Source organism: Gopherus flavomarginatus, chromosome 6 (assembly GCF_025201925.1).
Source record: "Gopherus flavomarginatus isolate rGopFla2 chromosome 6, rGopFla2.mat.asm, whole genome shotgun sequence".
Classification (NCBI taxonomy): Eukaryota; Metazoa; Chordata; order Testudines; family Testudinidae; genus Gopherus; species Gopherus flavomarginatus.
The window spans coordinates 64,300,593-64,322,389 of NC_066622.1; the positions used below are offsets into that span (position 1 = coordinate 64,300,593).

General features: G+C 47.3%; 2 protein-coding genes and 1 long non-coding RNA gene across 4 annotated transcripts in view; 2 read left to right on the top strand and 1 right to left on the bottom strand.

The window, feature by feature from the left end:
• Positions 1–5,097: 5,097 nt before the first annotated feature.
• Positions 5,098–8,279, bottom strand: LOC127053875 (uncharacterized). The gene is made up of 3 exons (XM_050959232.1): positions 8,105–8,279; positions 5,825–7,603; positions 5,098–5,303 (listed from the first exon to the last, which is right to left on the bottom strand). The coding sequence occupies exons 1-3, from the start codon at positions 8,277–8,279 to the stop codon at positions 5,098–5,100; spliced, it is 2,160 nt and encodes a 719-aa protein (XP_050815189.1).
• Positions 8,198–21,797, top strand: part of HELLS (helicase, lymphoid specific) — a 43,730-nt gene continuing 30,130 nt past the window's right edge. For both annotated transcript variants that reach the window (XM_050960102.1, XM_050960103.1), the window contains exons 1-6: positions 8,198–8,308; positions 8,978–9,099; positions 19,399–19,521; positions 20,890–20,949; positions 21,413–21,449; positions 21,567–21,631. In XM_050960102.1, the coding sequence (XP_050816059.1) occupies positions 8,278–8,308; positions 8,978–9,099; positions 19,399–19,521; positions 20,890–20,949; positions 21,413–21,449; positions 21,567–21,631 (438 nt within the window). In that variant the 5' untranslated portion in view covers positions 8,198–8,277. The remainder of the gene's footprint in view (positions 8,309–8,977; positions 9,100–19,398; positions 19,522–20,889; positions 20,950–21,412; positions 21,450–21,566; positions 21,632–21,797) is intronic.
• Positions 12,704–15,971, top strand: LOC127054326 (uncharacterized). Its single transcript, XR_007775218.1, has 3 exons — positions 12,704–12,718; positions 13,683–14,807; positions 15,490–15,971. It is a non-coding gene; the product is annotated as an uncharacterized LOC127054326 (long non-coding RNA).

Genomic DNA, 21,797 nt, shown 5'->3' on the forward strand with positions numbered 1-21,797 from the left:
TGGGGGTGTGGCATGGAAGGGGTAAATGGGGCAGTGGCACTGGCAGGCAGTGGGAGTGATGGTATGGAAAGGGGTAATGGGGCGGTGCACCCGGGGGAGTGGGTGGCACGGAAGGAGTTAATGTGGTGGTGACCCTAGCAGACGGTGGTGGTGTGGAAGTGGCTGGGTGTCATGGGGCGGAAGTGCTTAATGGAGTGGTAGCCCCAGAGGGTAGTGGGAAGGTGGCGTGGAAAGAGTTAATGGGATGATGGTCCCACAGGAAATGGCGGGGTGGGGTGGGGGTGATGGCGTGAAAGCGGTTAATAAGGCTGTTGCCCCAACAGAGAGTGTCGGGGTGTGGCGCAAAAGGAATTAATGAGGCAGTGATGGAGGAGTAATAGTAATAGGATGAAATTTAATAGTGAAAAGTGCAAGGTCATGCATTTAGGGATTAATAACAAGAATTTTGGTTATAAATTGGGAACACATCAGTTGGAAGTAACAGAGGAGAAGAAGGACCTCGGAGTATTGGTTGATCACAGGATAACTATGAGCCGCCAATGTGATATGGCCGTTAAAAAAGCTAATGCGGTTTTAGGATCCATCAGGTGAGGTATTTCCAGCAAAGATAAGGAGGTGTTAGTACTGTTATACAAGGCACTGGTGAGACCTCATCTGGAATACTGTGTGCAGTTCTGGTCTCCCATGTTTAAGAAGGATGAATTCAAACTGGAACAGATTCAGAGACGGGCTACTAGGATGATCCGAGGAATGGAAAACCTATCTTATGAAAGGAGACTCAAAGAGCTTGGCTTGCTCAGCCGAACTAAAAGAAGGTTGAGGAGGGATATGATTTCTCTTTATAAATATATCAGAGGGATAAATATTAGAGAACGAGAGGAATTATTTAAGCTTAGTACCAATGTAGACACAAGAACAAATGGGTATAAACTGGACACTAGGAAGTTCAGACTTGAAATTAGACGAAGGTTTCTAACCATTAGAGGAGTGAAGTTCTGGAACAGCCTTCCAAGGGGAGTAGTGGGGGCAAAAGACATATCTAGCTTCAAGATTAAGCTTGATAAGTTTATGGAGGGGATGATATGATGGGATAGCCTAATTTTGGCAATTAATTTGGCAATTGATCTTTGATTATCAGCAGGTAAGTATGCCTAGTGGTCTGTGATGGGATGTTAGATGGGGTGGAATCTGACTTACTACAGAGAATTCTTTCCTGGGTGCTGGCTGGTGAGTCTTGCCCATGTGCTCAGGGTTTAACAGATCGCTATATTGGGGGTCGGGAAGGAATTTTCCTCCAGGGCAGATTGGCAGAGGCCCTGGAGGTTTTTCGCCTTCCTCTGCAGCATGGGGCACAGGTCAATTGCTGGAGGATTCTCTGCAGCTTAAGGTCTTCAAACCACAGTTTGAAGACTTCAATAACTCAGACATAGGTTAGAGGTTTGTTACAGGAGTGGGTGAGTGAGATTCTGTGGCCTGCATTGTGCAGGAGGTCAGACTAGATGATCATAATGGTCCCTTCTGACCTTAGAGTCTATGAGTGGCACTATATGTGAAAGAAAGCATAGAATCAAATGCAATAAAAATCTTAAATGAACCAAACTGTACCATAGAATCTCTATAAATAGTAATTCCATGCTCTAATAATAAGAATATAGCAGTAGGGATATATTATTGACCAACTGACCAGGATGGTGATAGTGAATGTCAAATGCTCAGGGAGATTAGAGGCTTCATAGGCTTCATAAAAATAAAAATCTCAGTAATAATGGGGGATTTCAACCAGGGCCGTCCCTAGCTATTCTGGGGCTCTACGCAGCCCGCCTGTAGGGGTGTGTGTGTGGGGCCCCAGGCATCCATGGGGGAGGAGCGGGGAGGCTGGCCCCAGGCCTCCGCGGTGGGGGAGGGAGTCGAGCCCCAGGCTTCTGTGGGGGAGGAGTGGGGGGGACGGCTCCTGGCCCTCCATGTGGGGGGGCTTTCTTGGGGGGCTGGGAGAACCACCCCCCAGCACTCACCAGCAGCACAGCTAGGGCTGGATTGCTGCACTCCCGCTGCCAGTGAGTGGCAGCCCGGGCAACCTCAGGAAAGGATGCAAAGATAAAGTTTCTTGACACCTTAAATGACTGCTTCTTGGATCAGCTAGTCCTGGAACCCACAAGAGGAGAGGAAATTCTTGATTTAGTCCTAACTGGAGCTCAGGATCTGGTCCAAGAGGTGAATATAGTTGGACTGCTTGGTAATACTGACCACAATACAATTAAATGTAACATCCCTGTGGCAGGGAAAACACCACAACAGCCCAACACTGTAGCATTTAATTTCAGAAAGAGGGACTTCACAAAAAATGAGGAAGTTAGTTAAACAAAATTTAAAAGGTATAGTGCCAAAAGTGAAATCCCTGCAAACTTCCTGGAAACTTTTTAAAGACACCATAATAGATATACCCCAAATTAAAAAACATAGTAATAGAAGTGCCACCAAAGTGCCACCATGGCTAAACAAGAAAGTAAAAGAAGCAGTGAGAGGCAAGAAGGCATCCTTTAAAGGGCAGAAGTTAAATCCTAGTGAGGAAAATAGAAAGGAGCATAAACTCTGGCAAATGACGTGTAAATATATAATTAGGAAGCCCAAAAAATAATTTGAAGAACAGCTAGCCAAAGACTCAAAACGTAATGGCAAAAAAAATTTTAAGTAGATGAGAAGCAGGAAGCCTGCTTAAAAAAAACAGTGGGGGCCACTGGACAATCAAGATGCTCAAGGAGCACTCAAGGATGATAAGGCCATTGCAGAGAAACTAAATGAATTATTTGAATTGGTCTTCATGACTGAGGATGTGAGGGAAATTCCCAACCTGAGCCATCCTTTTTAGGTGACAAATCTGAGGAACTGTCCCAGATTGAGGTGTCATTAAAGGAGGTTTTGGAGCAAATTGACAAATTAAACAGTAATACATCACCAGGACCAGATGGTATTCAGTACACCCAAGAGTTCTGAAGCAACTCATATGTGAAATTGCAGAACTACTAACAATAGTTTGTAACATATCCCAACGCGGTCCCAACGATGGAAATATACCTGTCCTCTGCAAATGTCCAGCTCCTCGGAGAGTGAGGATGAAATGGGGTTTGGCAATCATCCAGTTTGGAATGCCCCGACCCTAATGGATCCTCTTGTTGTCACACAAAGAGATGGTGAAGGGGAAGAACCCACACTGAGCACTCCCGGGGCCCCATTGTCCAAAGCTGTGGAGACCCCCCAAGAACATGATGAGGAAGGTTCAGGGCAGGCAGAGAACCCTGTACTTCAAACAGCCACTTTAAACCCAGATGCCCTCGGATTCCTGTCTCAAGTATCCATCATCTTGCCTCCATGTTCAGTGATGTCACCTCAGCCAATACTGACAGTCAGCCTAGACATTCCTTTAGGGAAGGGAAGCCCAGGTGTGTGCTGATGTATGATTGTTTAGGGGAACCCAGTGACCTACAGATCTCTGGGGTGCCATGGGGGGTGAGTTTCCTCATAGGAAACCTGTTCCACCCCTCAGGGTCCTGTGGGATGGGTGATGGGAATGCTCCTGATGAATGGGGGCCCTGGGTCTCCTGCTCGGGATCCATGGTATAGAGCTGCCCACCTTGATGGAGACATCAAGGATTATTTCTGTTGGGTGAGGGAGAGTGTAATTCCTTTGGGGTTTAGAGAGCATAGCCCCTTTAAATCTTTTTCCTAAGGATAGAGGGAGAGCAGTGAGAGAAAGGAGGGAAACTCCAGGGTGTGGCTCTGGAGCCCCAGAGAGAGGAGGGCTGCAGCAAGCAGGTCCTCGCAGTGAAGTAGCATAGAATCTTCCTGAAGCCTGGGAAGGACAGGGCTGCCAATCGGGGACACCCCAGGACAGGAGCCAGGGAGGAATCACTTAAGAAGGACAGGCCAGTAGCAGTATCACTGCTGCCCAGAGCTGCATGGGGCTGTGAGTACTAAGACTTCATCTTGGCCATGAAGGCGCTACAGTTACACATAGATTAACATAATTTGTTGGGCAAGAGTTTTTTCTAGAATGAAATAATGCCTCCTCAACCTTCCAGAGTTTTTGTGGAGGTTAACAAGCATGGACAAGGGGGATCCAGTGGATATAGCGTACTTAGATTTTCAGAAAGCCTTTGACAAGGTCCCTTACCAAAGGCTCATAAGCAAAGTAAGCTGCCATGGGATAACAGATGACAGAACAAGGAATAATGATGTCAAGTTGCAGTGAGGGAAGTTTAGGTGAAACACTGGAACGGGTTACCTAGGGAGCTGGTGGAATCTCCTTCCTTAGAGGTTTTTAAGGACAAGATTGACCAAGCCCTGCCAAGAATGATTTAGCTGGGGATTGGTCCTGCTTTGAGCAGGGGTTTGGACTAGATGACCTCCTGAGGTCCGTTCCAACCCTGATATCCTATGATATGACTGAGGTCTATAAAATCATGACTGGTGTGGAGAAAGTAAATAAGGAAGTGTTATTTACTCCTTCTCATAATGCAAGAACTAGGGGTCACCAAATGAAATTAATAGGTAGCAGGTTTAAAACAAACAAAAGGAAGTATTTTTCGCACAACGCACAGTCAACCTGTGGAACTCCTTGCCAGAGGATGTTGTGAAGGCTAAGACTATAACAGGGTTCAAAAAAAATTCATGGTCATCAATGGTTCATCAAGTTCATTAATGGCTATTTGCCAGGATGGATAGGGATGGTGTCCTTAGCCTCTGTTTGCCAGAAGTTGGGAATGGGCGACAGGGGATAGATCACTTGATGATTACCTATTCATTCCCTCTGGGGCACTTGGCATTGGCTACTGTCGGAAGACAGGATCCTGGGCTAGATGGACCTTTGGTCTTATCCAGTATGGCTATTCTTATGGTGGCCCCAGCAGGCAGTGGTGGTGTGGAAGTGGTTAATGGAGTGATGCCCCCAGGCAATTGGGGGATGTTGTCGCAGAATGGATTAATGGGGCAGCGGTCCTAGCGGGCAGTGTGGGGGCAGTGCTAAAGGGGTCAATGGGGCAGAGGCCCTGGTGAGCAGTGAGGGGAAATGATGGCTCGGAAGTGATTAATGGGGCTGAGGCCTCAGCAGGCAGTGGAGTTGGTGGTGGTGTGGAAGGGGTTAATGGGATGGTAGCCCTGGCAGGCAGTGGGGATGATGGTATGGAGGGGGGTAATGGGACTGAGGACCCGGGAGACAGTGGGGATGATGGTGTAGAAGGGGTTAATAGGGCGATGGCTCTGGCTGACAGTAGGGGTGGTGATGCGGAAAAGATTAATGGGCAGTGACCCTGACAGGCAGTGGAGGTGATGGTGTGGAAGGTGTAAATAGGGAGAAGGACCCAGCAGGCGGTGGGAGTGACGGCGCGGAAGGGGTTGATGGGGCGGAGGACCTGGTGGGTGGTGGGGATGATGGCGTGGACGGGGGGTTGACGGAATGGAGGACCCAGCAGGTGGTGGGAGTGACGGCGTGGAAGGAGCTGACGGGGCGGAGGACCCGGTAGGTGGTGGGGGTGGGGCCGTGGAAGGAATTGATGGGGAGGAGGACACAGCAGGCGGAGTGGGGGGGGTGGCATGGAAGGGGTTGACGGGGCGGAGGACCCGGCAGGCGGTGGGGGTGACGTCGTGGAAGGAGTTGGCGGGCTGGAGGACCCGACAGGTGGTGGGGGTGGCGGCGTGGAAGGAGTTGACGGGGAGCAGGACCAGGCAGGAGGTGGGGGTGACGGCGTGGAAGGGGTTGACAGGGCGGAGGACCAGGCAGGCGGTGAGGGTGGCGGTGTGGAAGGGGGGTTGACGGGATGGAGGACCCGACAGGTGGGGGGTGTGATGGTCTGGAAGGGGTTGACTGGGCGAAGGACCCTGCTGGGGGCGGCGGCATGGAAGGGGTTGACGGGACGGAGGACCAGGCAGGCGGTGAGGGTGGTGGCGTGGAAGGGGTTGACGGGGTGGAGGACCCGACAGGTAGGGGGTGTGATGGTCTGGAAGGGGTTGACGGGGCGGAGGACCCGGCAGGCGGCGGGGGCGGTGGCGTGGAAGGGGTTGACGGGGCGGAGGACCCGGCAGGCGGTGAGGGTGGTGGCGTGGAAGGGGTTGACGGGGTGGAGGACCCGACAGGTGGGGGGTGTGATGGTCTGGAAGGGGTTGACGGGGCGGAGGACCCGGCAGGCGGCGGGGGCGCTGGCGTGGAAGGGGTTGACGGGGCGGAGGACCCGGCAGGCGGTGAGGGTGGTGGCGTGGAAGGGGTTGACGGGGCGGAGGACCCGGCAGGCGGTGAGGGTGGTGGCGTGGAAGGGGTTGACGGGGCGGAGGACCCGGCAGGCGGTGAGGGTGGTGGCGTGGAAGGGGTTGACGGGGCGGAGGACCCGGCAGGCGGTGAGGGTGGTGGCGTGGAAGGGGTTGACGGGGCGGAGGACCCGGCAGGCGGTGGGTGTGATGGTCTGGAAGGGGTTGACGGGGCGGAGGACCCGGCAGGCGGTGAGGGTGGTGGCGTGGAAGGGGTTGACGGGGCGGAGGACCCGGCAGGCGGTGGGGGTGGTGGCGTGGAAGGGGTTGACGGGGCGGAGGACCCGGCAGGCGGTGAGGGTGGTGGCGTGGAAGGGGTTGATGGGGGTGGTGGCGTGGAAGGGGTTGACGGGGTGGAGGACCCGGCAGGCGGTGAGGGTGGTGGCGTGGAAGGGGTTGACGGGGCGGAGGACCCGGCAGGCGGTGAGGGTGGTGGCGTGGAAGGGGTTGACGGGGCGGAGGACCCGGCAGGCGGTGGGTGTGATGGTCTGGAAGGGGTTGACGGGGCGGAGGACCCGGCAGGCGGTGGGGGTGGTGGCGTGGAAGGGGTTGACGGGGTGGAGGACTTGGCAGGCGGCGGCGGGGGTGGTGGCGTGGAAGGGGTTGACGGGGCGGAGGACCCGGCAGGCGGTGGGGGTGGTGGCGTGGAATGGGTTGACGGGGCGGAGGACCCGGCAGGCGGTGGGGGTGATGGTCTGGAAGGGGTTGACGGGGCGGAGGACCCGGCAGGCGGTGAGGGTGGTGGCGTGGAAGGGGTTGACGGGGCGGAGGACCCGGCAGGCGGTGGGGGTGGTGGCGTGGAAGGGGTTGACGGGGCGGAGGACCCGGCAGGCAGTGAGGGTGGTGGCGTGGAAGGGGTTGATGGGGGTGGTGGCGTGGAAGGGGTTGACGGGGTGGAGGACCCGGCAGGCGGTGAGGGTGGTGGCGTGGAAGGGGTTGACGGGGCGGAGGACCCGGCAGGCGGTGAGGGTGGTGGCGTGGAAGGGGTTGACGGGGCGGAGGACCCGGCAGGTGGTGGGTGTGATGGTCTGGAAGGGGTTGACGGGGCGGAGGACCCGGCAGGCGGTGGGGGTGGTGGCGTGGAAGGGGTTGACGGGGCGGAGGACCCGGCAGGCGGTGGGTGTGATGGTCTGGAAGGGGTTGACGGGGCGGAGGACCCGGCAGGCGGTGAGGGTGGTGGCGTGGAAGGGGTTGACGGGGTGGTGGCATGGAAGGGGTTGACGGGGCGGAGGACCCGGCAGGCGGTGGGGGTGGTGGCGTGGAAGGGGTTGACGGGGCGGAGGACCCGGCAGGCGGTGGGTGTGATGGTCTGGAAGGGGTTGACGGGGCGGAGGACCCGGCAGGCGGTGAGGGTGGTGGCGTGGAAGGGGTTGACGGGGTGGTGGCGTGGAAGGGGTTGACGGGGCGGAGGACCCGGCAGGCGGTGGGGGTGGTGGCGTGGAAGGGGTTGATGGGGGTGGTGGCGTGGAAGGGGTTGACGGGGCGGAGGACCCGGCAGGCGGTGGGTGTGATGGTCTGGAAGGGGTTGACGGGGCGGAGGACCCGGCAGGCGGTGAGGGTGGTGGCGTGGAAGGGGTTGACGGGGGTGGTGGCATGGAAGGGGTTAATGGAGTGGTGCCCCCAGCCAGCAATGGGGTGTGTGTGGCACAGAAGGGGTTAATGGGGCTGTGGTACCAGTGGGCGGTGGGGGTGATGTCACAGAAGGGATTAGTGGAGCGTTGGCCCTGGCAGCCGTGAGGGGTGATAGCGCAGAACGAGTTAATGGAGCGCTCCCTGGAGAGCTACCCTTCCCTTTAGCGGGAACCAATACAGTATCGCGAGAGCGCCCCTTCTCGCTGTGCTTGGTAGCGCGCGGTTTTGGCGGCTGGGAGGGTCTCGCGACACTTGTAGCTGTCGTTGCGCGTGGTAGGAAGTTTGGCGCGGGAGTTGTGAGGGGAACGGAGTGGCGCGGCGTGGTGTCGGGAGTTTTCGCGCCAGCCAGCCATGCCGGCCCGCAACACCCCGAGCAGCGGCGGTGAGACTCGGTCTCTTCCCAGGCCCGCGGGGTTCGGAGGACGCGGGTCGGAGCGGGAAGGGGGCAGGGCTGGGGCTGGGGCTGGGGCTGGAGTGGGAGGGTTAAGTGTGGGGGGGTGTATGGGGCTGGGTGCAGGAGGGGAAGGAGGAGTGCAGCGGGCTGGAGGGAAGGGGTGACTGCGGGAAGTGCCGCGGGCTGGAGGGAAAGGGAAGTGTTTGGGGGGGTGACTTCAGTAGGAGGGCTGGGAGCTGGAGGAGGAAAAGAGCACATGGGTTAAGAGGAGGGAGGGAGGGAGGCGGGTATATGACAAAGGGTTCGGAGGTGTGCGGCTGAGAAGTGAATACAGGTGTATGAGGTTGAAACTGAGGGAAGGGAATGGCTGCAAAGGGTCTGGATGAGGTTGATAGTGATAATTGCAGTGGTTAGAGTGGAACCTCGACAGTGTACCCCAACATCTCACGTACAGGGTCTCAGAATTGCCTTTCAGTCCCAATGAGAATAAGCCTGTGATTCTTGGGCCCATTTGTATGGCACATGCCAGTTGATTGCTGAGCCAGTGATGCTTATTGCTGTTAATGTGGCATTGTGCAGAAAGGAGCATCTACTACTGTCCTCATGCTGCAGGCAGACTCGTGCTCTTTGAGCTTATTTATTTTCATGCCATTGTAGGGCATCTGGGGGCAGAGATGGGTGAACAAGCAGAGGCAGCTGTGATTACACCATCCATGCTAGAAGAGGAGGAGCAACTGGAGGCAGCTGGGATGGAGAAGGAGAGGGAAATGCTGGAAAAGGTAAATTGGAGGTTGTAATCAAAGTTAAAATATTTCTGCCACCTCTGCCTATCTGTCACCAGCAAAGCCAAAAATTATGTCTTACTTTCTGCCTGTGGGTGCAGATTTGTTATGTTTACTTAACTGAATCATTGCATGCTTGGACCTGATTTGTTGGCACTTATAAAGTTGGGCAAGGCATGCTCTTAATTTTCTACAGCTATGCTTTCCAGAATGGAAATGGTTCAACAGAGTGCACTTCAAGTGAAATCAGTTTCTCAGAAACTGTGAGAGTTGTAATATTTTGTTATGGTCAAAGGACAACATTAACTTTTTTTTATCTTATCAACAATGGATTTTTAAGGTGACGCCGTCGGCTTACAACTTTGCTTTTTTTAAACTAACAAATTTATTTAACAATGTTACTAATAACACAAGTTTAATAAAAGCTTTAGAACTTCAAATGCAGTGCAGCTGTCACCATTTATCTGTGGGCCTAGAAGTACTGAATGTTTCCCTTTAAAAATGATTTGGAAAAGGGCAGTAGCTTCATAGTGAATTGGAAGGCAGTTCACAACAGTTTGTGAATTGCCCATTTCATCTTTGTCATCTTCTGTTATTTGTGTACACTTGTTATACAGCAGCAGGGGAGAATAAGCTTTTTTTTAAATGGAAACATGATTATAGCACCACAAAAATTGCCTGGACTAGTTGATCTGAAGCTAAAATTTACCTAACATTGACCTGAAACTACTTAAAAATCTTTTTTTTTTTATTGACTGCTTTTCAATTTGACTGTGTCCTTTTAAGCTTGAGTATTTTAAACTGCTGTGGCTAGAAACTAGTATTTTATACATCCTGTAATTATAGCCTCTGGTGAATAATAGCCATAGCTAGAAATTAATACTTATGGCAATCATTCATCTCTAAATTTAGCAGTTTCTGAGAATGTCTACAAACTTTATTACACTTAAAGTGGAGGTGAAATGAGATGATCAGAATGATGTGATTTTATTTTTATTTTTTTTTGAGAGAGAGAGACAAGATGGGTGAAGTAATACTTCTTTTGGACCAGTTTCTGTGGTGAGAGACAAGCTTTCAAGCTTACAACAGAGCTGTTCTTCAGGTTTAGATAACTACCCGGAGTGTCACTGTTAAATACTAAATGGAACGGATTATTTAGCATAAGTAGTTAATACATATTTCAAGGGCCTATTCAAGGTGAAGTGGCCCATTAACACCCCTTCAGTTCTGAAAGGATGGGCGGGAAGAAAAGGCAGCGTAGTGGTGTCTGGGTCATTAGTGGGTTATAGATCGTTGTAATAAGCTATAAATCCAGTGTGTCTATTTCAGTGGTTCTCAACCAGGGGTATGTAGAGGTCTTCCAAGGGGCACTCAACTCATCTAGATCAGTGTTTCTCGATTTGGGGCTTGCAGCCCCGAGGGTGGTCATGGGATGGGTTTAGGTGGGTTGCAAATGCATGGCTGGCATTAGGAGGTGGCAAGTAGAGCAGTTGCCTGGGGCCCCATGCTTCAGCCCTGGGTGGCAGGGCTTGGGCTTGGGCTTCAGACAAGGCTTACGAGTGAAAAAGAGGCTCAGTATCGCAGTGAAATGTAAGTACAGTACTTGTATTGCAATGAATTTATTTTATAAATATATGGTAAAAATCAGAAAATAAGCAATTTTTCAGTACTAGTGTGCTGCAACACTTTTGTATCTTAGTCTAATTTTGTAAGCAAGTAGTTTCTAAATGAGGTGAAACTGGGGGTACTCAAGAAACATCAGATTCCTGAAAGGGGTACAGTTGTCTGGAAAGGTTGAGAACCACTTGTCTGTTCAGTCCTTGATTTTTAATGTCTAGCAAAGTTATGAATTTAAGCTCCCAGTCTTGTCTTTTGAAAGTGTTGTGCAGATTTCCTTTGAGAATGGGGACTGGGAAGTCAGATATGGAGTGGTCATTTTGTGAAAAGCATTTGCCACAGGTGATGTGGTGTTTTTGTCTTTTATCATTTTTCTGAGTGTTCATTTGAGAGCATAGTGATTATCTGGTTTCAGCCACATAGTTGTTGTTGGGACATTTAGTGCACTGGATGAGGTACATCATACATTGTGATGGATGCATAGGACTTGCGGATCTTGAAAGGTGTGTTGTGGGAAACGGGGGTCGATCATTGTAGCAGTAGAGATCTGTATAAGGTTTTGTCTGTTGTTTTGGCAGGGTCCGGTGCCTCTTTGAGTTGATGTGTCCTGATCTGAGGAGAGCTTGCTTCTGATCAGGAGCTTGGAGAGGCTAGGGTTTGTTTGAAGGCCAGAAGACGTGATGTAGGAAAGATTTCTTCCAGGATGTGGTCCTCATCGAGTATGGATTGTAATTGTTTTATGATACCCCATATGGGTTCCATTGTGGGCTGGTAAGTGACAACTAGGAGTGTGCAGTTGAAGGGAGTTTTATTGCTCTGTTGAAGTAGGTTCTCTTGGGGGTATATCAGTGGCCCATTCCTACTTCTCTGGTGGAGAGTCCTTGTTTGATGACAGTGGTTTTTGAATGCACCAAGGTAGTGGTTCTCAAACCTTTGTACTTGTGGCCCCTTTCACATAGAAAGCTTCTGAGTGCGACTTCCCCTCCCCCCTTAAATATATAAAAAAGTGTTTTTTTGATTTATAACACCATTATAAAGGCTGGAGGCAAAGTGGGGTTTGGGGTGGAGAGTGACAGCTCGTGACTCCCCCGTGTAATAACCTCACAACCCCCTCAGAGGTACCAACCCCCAGTTTGAGAACCCCTGCGTTAAGGTGTATAGCCTAACGTTCTCGTCAGAGCATATTATGTGGAATCTGAGTGCCTGGCTGTAGATAAGATTTTTTTTTTATGTGTTTGGCATGGTTACAGCATCTGTGAAGGTAGGTGTGGTGATCTATGGGTTTCTTATATATAGCTGTCTGTAGGATTCCATTTCTGAAGCTGATCATGGTATCCAGGAAACTGATGCTAGTGTGGCAGTGCTCTAGAGTTTAAATGGATGGATGATGGCTGTTGAATTTGTGGTAGAAATCTATGAGGTAGTTTAGATTGTCTGTCCAGAGAATAAAAATATCAATGTACCTTAGGTATATAATTGGTTTTGTGGTGCATTTGTCCAGATGGTTTGGACAAAGTGTTTGAATATAAAATTGTTATGAGTGAGTATGAAATGGATGAACTTGCTGATGTGTTTGGGGTAGATATCTGAGTGTTGCCAGTTGTCTTGGGGTATATCTATAAATACAGTGCTGTAGGGGAGGAGCTGTACCAATATGCTGCACCGCTGCAGTGCATCTCATGAAGACATCCTATGCTGATGGGAGAGAGCTCTCCCATCAGCATAAAAAAACCTGCCTCTGCAAGTGGCATAAGCCATGTGATATTGTGCTGTGCACGTGAATGCTTATGTTGGTGTAACTTATGTTGCAGATGGGGGTGGAATAGTCCCATCCCTGAGCGATATAAGTTTTGCTGACATAGGCTGTAGTGTAGACATACTCTTGTAGCTGTTTGAGGCAGGCAGTGATGCTGTCATTGGGAGGGATGTTGGTGTATGGGGAGGCAGCAAGGATGGCGTTCTGAGGGAGGTTTTTAATGTTGCAGAGTTTCTGGAGGAAGTGAGTTAAAGCAAAAATTAAATCTCTAACTATAGTCTTGTATTTCCACGCTTATTACAATCATCTGTATTGAATTCTCCCTTATTTTTCCCATTCCATGCTTGAATGTGATCTTATGTTCAGCTGCATGGAAATTCTTATGTTTAATAAAGCCTAATCAGTTCAAATTTAGTGAGTACTAGAACTGTGTACCAATGTCTTATTGTGTCTTACAGTTTATGCAAGTTTTGAAATTGGAAATATCCAGGGCCTAACATATATGGCATCTTTTCTGATACCATTTTCAAGGCAAAGAGAGGATGAATTACCACAGTGGAGGTTAGGTGCAAAGACTCTGGGAGCATGCATATATTTATAAACTTTTTGGTAATGAGTCTATGAAGGACATAATATGCCAGTTTTGCTCATTAACTTTTTTTATTGCTTAAGCATTTTGGAAAAAATAGCAAACACATATTCATTAACAAGGATTCCAGATATGACAGGTTTGAATTTAAAATGTCAAACCTGCTTTATCTGACCAGGGCTTCAGTATAAATCAAATTCCTTAACTTATAAAAGCAGGAATCTCTTGCTCTGATAACTCAAATAACTGAATTGATTTTCTTCAAACTCCCAAGTTAGAAAAGAGAAACGTCTGCTTGGAGTAATGATGAGATGTCAGTCCAGAGTAACAGTATAAAAAGGACTTATAAAGTGCCTTCCCAATCATTATTATTATAATGCTAGAATGTAATAAGACTGATTTTATTTTTAGCAGTCCCCTACAGTTCTTCTGAATCTACAAATTCCTTTCTAGCATTGGCAACACTTTGTTTTCCTGTATGCCTTCCTGCTTCTCCCACCAGTTCCAGTTTCTTTCAGGCAGGAGAGAGCCATTAGCAGGATGTGGTCCTGCTTAGAACCTGCATGTTCAAGAAGGCCTCATTTTTAGTTCTTGTCACTACTTTGCACCCCCTGCTAGGTGATTTGTACAGCTGTTCAACAGAGGAGCCACTTTTCTATTATATGTGCTGGAGGCAAAATGCTGCTTTGCAAAACTGTGAGAATACGAAGTCTGATAAAAAGAATAGGGGGAAACATTCTGCAATAAGAAACCTGATTGAAAAATCCTGCTGGGCGGAAGGAGACTGAATAGGTGGACAAAATGAGAGCCTATTCTGGACAAACTGAGTGAGTCAAAGGTTTTAAATGCTGCATGGCATTTAAAAGGCAGCTTTTGTCAACAAAACACACTGCGATGCAACTCTTAGCAGCAAAAATGTCCTGCTTTGGTGACAAAATAAAACCACCCTGACAAGAGACATAAGACTTTTGGAGCAAAACTTTTGTCGACAATGTGCCAGAGTAGACACCACGCTTGATTTTATCGCTTTAATTGGCCTCAGAAAGGTGTCCCACAATGCCCACCCTGACTGCTCTGGTCAGCAGTTTGAACTCCACTGCCCTGCATCTGGGTAAACAACTCCTCCCCCTTGGAAGCCCCAGGAATTTTTGAAATTCCATTTCCTGTTGACTCAGCATGGAGAGGTTTCATTGCATCTTCTCAGGTGACCATGGCAGGTTATCACAGCAAACATTCTCCCATTTGGACCACTATGGAGCTGCTGAAGTTGCTCAGTATATGGGAGAGGAGGCTGTGTAGTCCCAGCTGCACTTGAGCCGTAGGAATTTTGATAACTACGGGCAGGTTTCTCGAGACTTGTGTGAAAAGAGCTATTACCGGGACATGCTGCAGTGCAGAGCGAAGATAAAGGATCTGAGACAGGTGTACCATAAGGCAAGGGAGCCAAGCCATCATGTCGGTGCTGCACCTAAGACCTGTCAGCTCTGCAAGGAGCTGGACAGTATCCTCAGTGGTGACCCCACCACCAAGACCCCTGTGGATACTTTGGCAGGCCTGGAGGCAGTGGAAAGAGCATCTAACCCGGAGGACAAAGTCACTGATGAAGAGGTGGAGTTAGATGATGATGTGGAGCTCCTGATGGGATCACCTGGTGGGGTGGGCAGCCAGGAATTGTTCAGGAGGTGTCTGTCCAGTCTCAGCAATTGCTCTCTGGTGAGCAAGAAGCAGAAGAGGAGATGCCTGGTAAGTGGCTGTGGTTTGTGTAGTGCAGAGGTGGGTTCAGTGTATAGAAGTGTACAAAGCTGGCTGTGTTTCTGTGCGCTAGACGTTCCCCTGTGCAGCTAATCAGTACAGCAAAACAGGGTGTTGGTGCACGTCAAGATCTCATGGGAATCCTTCAGAGAGATCTCCAGAAAGTTTCCCGGAGGTACTCAGCAATCCTCTGCCAAAGGTTCCTTGGCAGCAATCCTCTGCCAAAGGTTCCTTGGCAGAGCTGCTTCATTCCTCCCCCCATTGCAGGAAACCTTCCCGTGCCATTTGGCTATCACTTGTGCCTGGACCAAAGCAGCACAGGGGCCAGGGCTGATGTCACAAGTGTGTAGTAGATGTGCCCTCGCTTCCCTGCTTACCCTCAGAGGTGAGATCTGTTACACTTTTCCACAGGCAGGGTTCATTGTGGGTGAATTTTAGAATTTTTTCCCTACTCGGCTGCAATGCAACCCTTGCAGAATGCTCTTTCCCCATGTAGAGTGCCTCCCCAGCCAACAGTCACCATGTTTTGGGTGTTTGCCGAGATGTGTGCTTGCCAGGAGTCAGTGAGAAAGTGATTCTTATGTTACCAGAGGTGTATTTTACTGAAACGTTTCAATGCTGCATGTGAATTTAACAATCATGCTTCTGTACATTGTTCCTTATGCTTCGGCAGATGTGGCCTTGAGGAACACCCCATGCACACCGTCCAAACATCTCTGCCAGATAAGAGAGTGCTCAAGGTGGAGCAAAGAAGACATGTTCCAGGAGAACACAAGGAGTGGAGGGGAAGGCGAAAGGCAGGACAGAAAAGATAATCAGGAGTTTAAGGATGCTACTGAGTGGATGATTAAAGTAATGGAGGAGCACAAACAAATACTGAAGTTCTTAATGCTGCAGACTAAGCAGATCTGTGCCTGCTCTCCCCTGCAGCACATTTAGAACTCTTTTCTGTGCCCCTCCCCCCTCAACTCCGCCCACACGTTTCTTTCCACTTTCTGGGACTTCTCAGTGTCCCCTTTGCTCCACCCCTTTGGAAACTTTCAAAATAACTGGACCTACGCACAGCTCTGAAAGTCTGTCCTTCCCTGGTACCTCCTTACCTACCAAGAGTCTGTGTGTTTCTTGTGCAATAAAAGCAAAGTTTTTGAATGGTAACTCATTTGTCTCCTACAATTTCAGATAGCAGGCGCTACCAATACGTACATTCCAGTAAACAAATCATTAAACTACCTGTGTAAGGCCCCATATTTCACCGTTGCTTTCCAGGAAATCTACATAGCAATCACAGAGATATATATTATTGGTTCTCATTTTCAAAGTGTTTCCTCAAAGCCTCCCTGATTCAAATTGCCCCCCTTTGATAGCCCTGTTATCTTGCTGCTCAAAATCAGCAGTCAAGAGGTCTACCTTCACACTCCACCAGTGAGCAAACCTTTCACCCTTAACTTCAACAAGATTATGCAGTGTACAACGCGCGGCTATGACCATGGGAATATTATCCTCATTAAGGTCTAACCTACATAAAGGCATCGCCAGCGTGCCTTTAATCTGTCAAAGGCACATTCCACCTACTCAGCCTCTTGTTGAACCGCTCCTTACTGGTGTCCAGGTTTCCCATTTAAGGTTTCACAAGCCATGGAGCAGTCTGGTGTCACCAACTTCCACACACAGATCGCCATGTTCTTCTCCACCAATAGGGGAGCTCTCATTCTGGTGTCCTTGTGCTGCAGTGCTGGGAGGAGCTCCGCACACAGTTCCAGAAAGGTGGCTTTCCACCTCCAAAAGTTCTGTACTCCCTGCTTGTCATGTGAGGCCTGTATGAGGATATTACCCCACCATTCAGTGCTTGTTTCCTGAGCCTAAAAGTGACGGTTCACTGTCTGCAGCTGTTCCGTAAATCCCAAAAGCAATCTAAAGTTGCTCCTATCCATATCAGACTGCTTGTCAGGCAACTGGGAGTCTTCTTCAGTTAGGAACTTTGTGATTAACTGCACTGTCATCCATAATGTCTTCATGACAGTAATTAGAGCATAGGAGAGCATTTGGAATCCATCCCTTCCCACAGAGTTGGCAGGGTGAACTGCAAACATGGGCCATTGAAAATGCTGTAAAAGAAAGCTGGAAGCCCATGGAATGCTGGGACAGAAAACAATGCATCATGGGACATTAAGCCCAGTCCCAAGATGCACCATATCTACTCCACCTTCCCACAAGACCACACGGCAGAAGGTGTCCAGCTGGATTGTGGGATAGGTACCCACAGTGCATTGCTCACACTGTTGATAGTGCCCCAGTTGTGGATGCACTCTGCCAACAGAGGGAGCGAGTGTGAATGTACAATACCAATTTTTAATATAAAAACGAGGAGTATGGTGGCACCTTAAAGACTAACAGATTTATTTGGGCTTCGTGGATAAAAGTGGGGTTTCTTCTTCAGAAGTGGAGGTTTTTACCCACGAAAGCTTATGCCCAAATAAATCTGTTAGTCTTTAAGGTGCCACTGGACTCATTGTTTTTGTGGATACAGACAAACACGGCTACCTCTCTAATTTTTATTATAGCACTTGTTGAGAACACTGTAGTGTAGACAAGGCCTTGATCTTTAGGCGTCTTCCCTTGTATTAGCCTTCCTGGAGTTCCTTGTGACACACCTTGATAGAAGGACTCTGTCCATGCTCTGTTAAGAGACCCTCAGTGGGGGTTTGAGACTCAGAAACTCCCTTACACTTCATTTTCTATCAGAAGCTGAGAGGTTCTAATCTTTTTAGTGAAGTCTGTGTGAAATTATCCAGCCAACAGTCCACCAGTCAGATCATGTTTAAAAACAAGATTTATTAAAGATGGAGAGAAAATTGTAGTAGAATAGCAGAAACAGGATTTTCATAACATCTAGGCTTAAAGCTAAAAATAGATAAGGCATTCTCAGTTTAACAATAAAATTAAAAGAAAGCTGTACATCTCTTAATCAGTCATCTCACCCTGGCACAGCTTTTCCCTCCTGTGCTTCGAACCCTCTTTTTCTTGATAGCCTGACTGTTGTGGGCTCTTTTTTTTGTAAATCCTTCCCTCCAGTTCCTCTCCAAGGCTCACCCTATCAGGGCAAAGAGTACATCAGCATTTCCACAAAGTAATGTGTGGTCAGGTGCACTGTCTAGAGAAAATGAGTGAATCTGTTTCCCATGCAGTGATTATTGCCCCATCATTCTCATAGACCCATAGACTCTAGGACTGGAAGGGACCTCAAGAGGTCATTGAGTCCAGTCCCCTGCCCTCCTGGCAGGACCAAATACTATCTACTAACATCCTTCCATTTAGTTCTGGAAGATTCCCCACACCTTCTCCTCCCTCCTCCGAGAGCTTTTCAAAGGTAGTTGTAGAGCTATCCAGGTGAACATGGTTTTTAGATATGCTATTTTACCCTCCTTGCAAATGTCTAGTATTTTAACTGCTTAGTGCTAAGCTTTATTCCACTTTCTTTTTTGTTTGGGTTTAGAAAAGTAATTCACAAATCTCATGGCTGAGTTTTTACTATAACTTTACTCTATCAAATGCAGATACTACAGCCTCTCTGTTATGCAGAGGTACTAAAGATGTTAATTCCAAGTATATGTGTGACTGACTTGCTCTGCTTGGTAAAGTTAATGTGGGCTCTATCCACACTGTAAGTTAAGATTTGTTTGGCAAGTGTAGAGCAGGCATCATTTAAAGGCTGTTTTTGTTTACTGAGTATATGTCTAGAAACTTTATGTTGACAAACTATTTGAAAGCATCATACTAAAATCTAAGAAATTATGCACTGAAAACTGTGGGAGAGGAGTGGTCTGTCCAAACCCTCTAAGGATACATCTTTTGGTGGTGTGTAGTGTTCATACCCACCCAGCCCACCTCGCATGAGTATAAATAGCAGTATAGCTGGTGAGGCATGGCTTAGGCAAGTAAAAACACCTGAAGGCAGTGGGTATGTATGCAAGTATATACTATACATGCTCTCTACTCGCCCAAGCTGTCTTCCGATCTACATTGCTATTTTTGGCCGTGTAGTGTCCTGCGGCTTTCCCGCTGCTGGAGCCTTTCCCCTCTGAAAGAAAAGATTTCCCTAGCAGGGAAAGGCTCTGCCAGGAGGAGACAGCACAGAAAGGGTTGGGCTGCTCCTCTCTGTGGAGTGGCAGGGACACTGACAGGAGGGAAAGGCTCTGTCGCCTCCCCATTGCTGAAGCATTTCCCCTCCATTGGGAAAGCTCTGGCAGGGAGAGGCAGCTAGGAAAGGCCCTTGCTACTCTCTGCTGCCAGAGCCCTTCCCTGCTGCCTCCCTTGTACCAGAACCTTTCACTGAGGTTTAGCTACACGCCACGGTATGGTTGCAGCCTGCTTTTCACTGCATCATGTAGCTGCACATACATGACATGTATGCATGGTGGTGGCGTGTAGTGTAGATGTAGTTTAAGTGTATAATTGGGAGGAAGGGTCTGTAGATGTGTAATACAATTGTGTCTGGCTTCAAGATGTACAGAACGGTTTTATTCATTTCAAAACAGTAAAAGCTGAAATGGCTAAAGATATGCTTTCCTTCTTTGTTTGCAAGGCTCGCATGTCCTGGGACAGAGACTCCAGTGAAATGCGCTACAAGAGGCTTCAACACTTGCTTGAAAAAAGCAACATATATTCAAAATTCTTGCTGACCAAAATGGAACAGCAGCAGCTGGAGGTAGATGTGTTCTAAGTTTAAATGACAGAATTTTGATGATGATGATGTTGTTGTTAATTGTAGAGCACTGTAAATCCTAGTCTGCACTAGGGAATCTTACAAAAAAATTTCCCTCGGTAGGAGCTTCTGATGTCTTTGCCACCTTGTTGGTTAAACCCAGGTAAAAACTCCAGAAACCATTACAGCCGTATCTATGTTACAGCTCCTTCTCAAGTGATATTTTTTTTTTAAGTTCCTAATATAGTCACAGCAGATGGATGCCACAGTCCTTTGCATAACATTGATATCATTTTAAAAATAATCTGAAGCCACCCCCAAAAAGTTTATATTCTAACTAAGGCCCATGATAACAGTAAATCATCAGAATTCTTATTAATGGTATCAGTCTGGGGGGATGTGGAAGAGGGGGAGAGGTCGGTCTCTTTACAACAAATTGAGAAGATATTTCAAAATAAGAGATGTTAAAGAAGGTGGGAAACCGGGCACAAGAGGATGATGGAGCAAAGATGTAAGGTAGAACAAGGAGCAAGAAGTGAAGTAAGAGTTGTGCAGAATATTTAAGGTTAAGAAATAAGCTTAAACTTGACACAAAAGGAAAGAGGAGGACAGTGAAGGAATTCAAGGGGATAGATGTGGTCAGCAGTGGGAGAGAGAACACTGATTTTTGGTAGACTGTAAGGGCTTTTTTCCCCAAATAGTGGAGTTGTCAGTCTTTTTTTTTTTTAAATCTGATTAGAACAATCTGCAGTTATTACACCTGTATAAATGCATACTCTGTATTTTGCTTAACATGTTTCTATTTTAAAAATTCCTTGCTTTTATTTTTTGCTCCATGTTACATGTAGAGAATTTTAACAGTATTTAACTTTTAGAAATCCTAGTTTCTTCAACATAATCATAAGACTGCTTCCTTTAAAGACACTGTAGTCCAGTTAAATTATCACTTCTGTTGTATTTGGAACAATGCAACATATAAAACTGAAAGTGCAGCTGCATATCATGCAAAAATAGATTACAGGGAAGGCGTTACATTTAAGCCATTAGTTTTATGTAAAATAAACACTGAACTAGTTTACAAGCTTCAGCTTTTTTTTGTGATAAAGCATTTGATATGCAGATTTTCTTTTGATAGAATTTTAAGTATCCAGCAAAAAGCAGTACAAAATAATTCTACTTACCCATTGCCAAGCAATTTCAGCTACTTACCAGCTTTCATCTTGGCACCATTTTAAAATGACTACAAAAGCAAAACCAGTCCCCAGCTTACATCGTTAATATGATGCTGTGTGTACTCAGTGTCTATTAGTATTTTTATAATGGATATATTTATTGCAGCTGTTCTATACAAGTAAGAACTTTGTTTTTTAGGAGCAGAAAAGGAAAGAGAAATTAGAAAAAAAGAAAGAAATGTTATTAAAAGCGGCAATGGTAAGATGTGTTGGCTGTTTTATACAAATTGCTTCTCCGGGATCTCCATGACAAATACCCTAAAATTGATACAGCGACATGGGTTTGAGAGTAGGCTGTAACCTTTCCTTGATTGGTAAATGTTAAAAATTAAGTTAGAAAAAAAATTTTTTTTCCCAGTCTTTGGCTTTACTGTTGAGTGTACATATACCATCATAAAGCCTTTTCCATGTATGTCTGTGTCACACAACTGTCCTCTTAAGCAAAGCCAAACTTAAACTTTTTTTGAACAGTTGTACCTAGAATGGCTTGATTCTCTCCAAGGTGGGCCAGGGCTTTTTGAAATAACAGTTTTCAAGAATGATGTCAAACATAGTTACAAACAATGTAAACATGTCAGTGCTGATTATATCTTTCTCTTATCTATCCCTGAGATATTAGAAAATATTTAAGTTAATAATGCTTTTAAATATTCACTTTCTAGAGTCGGAATCTAACTGATGAAAAAGAGGAGAAATCTGGTAGGTTTATCATTAGGTTTTGCTTTTTGTCTATATTTAAGTATAGTTTTTATTAATTTTTGATGTAGCTTACCTAGTATTTTTAGCTTTTAAGACCTCTTTGATATTTTCTTATAGCTGTGAAGAAAAAAAGAGGAAGAGAAGATGAAACCTATTACATTTCAGAAGTCATGTCCAAAGAGGTAAGAGTGCATTTGATGTAATTTGCAGCAAATAGAAAACTATTTTCAATACATTAGCATTTGCTTGTGATGTAACTTCCAGATACAGCTGTTTTATGGTACTGCAGCATATTTTAAACATGCATAGAATTAATTGATGTGCAATTTCTGAGAGGTTATTGACTAA

Bases quoted from the DNA above. Each gene is read 5' to 3' on its own strand.
- LOC127053875 (XM_050959232.1), bottom strand. From the start codon at position 8,279: ATGGCTGGCTGGCGCGAAAACTCCCGACACCACGCCGCGCCACTCCGT. The intron at 7,604-8,104 runs GTATTGGTTCCC...AACCCCTTCCAG, and splicing joins AGGGGCGCTCTCGCGATACT to ACCATCACACCCACCGCCTG. The intron at 5,304-5,824 runs GTCGGGTCCTCC...ACTGCCTGTCAG, and splicing joins GACCATCACACCCCCCACCT to GGTCACTGCCCATTAATCTT.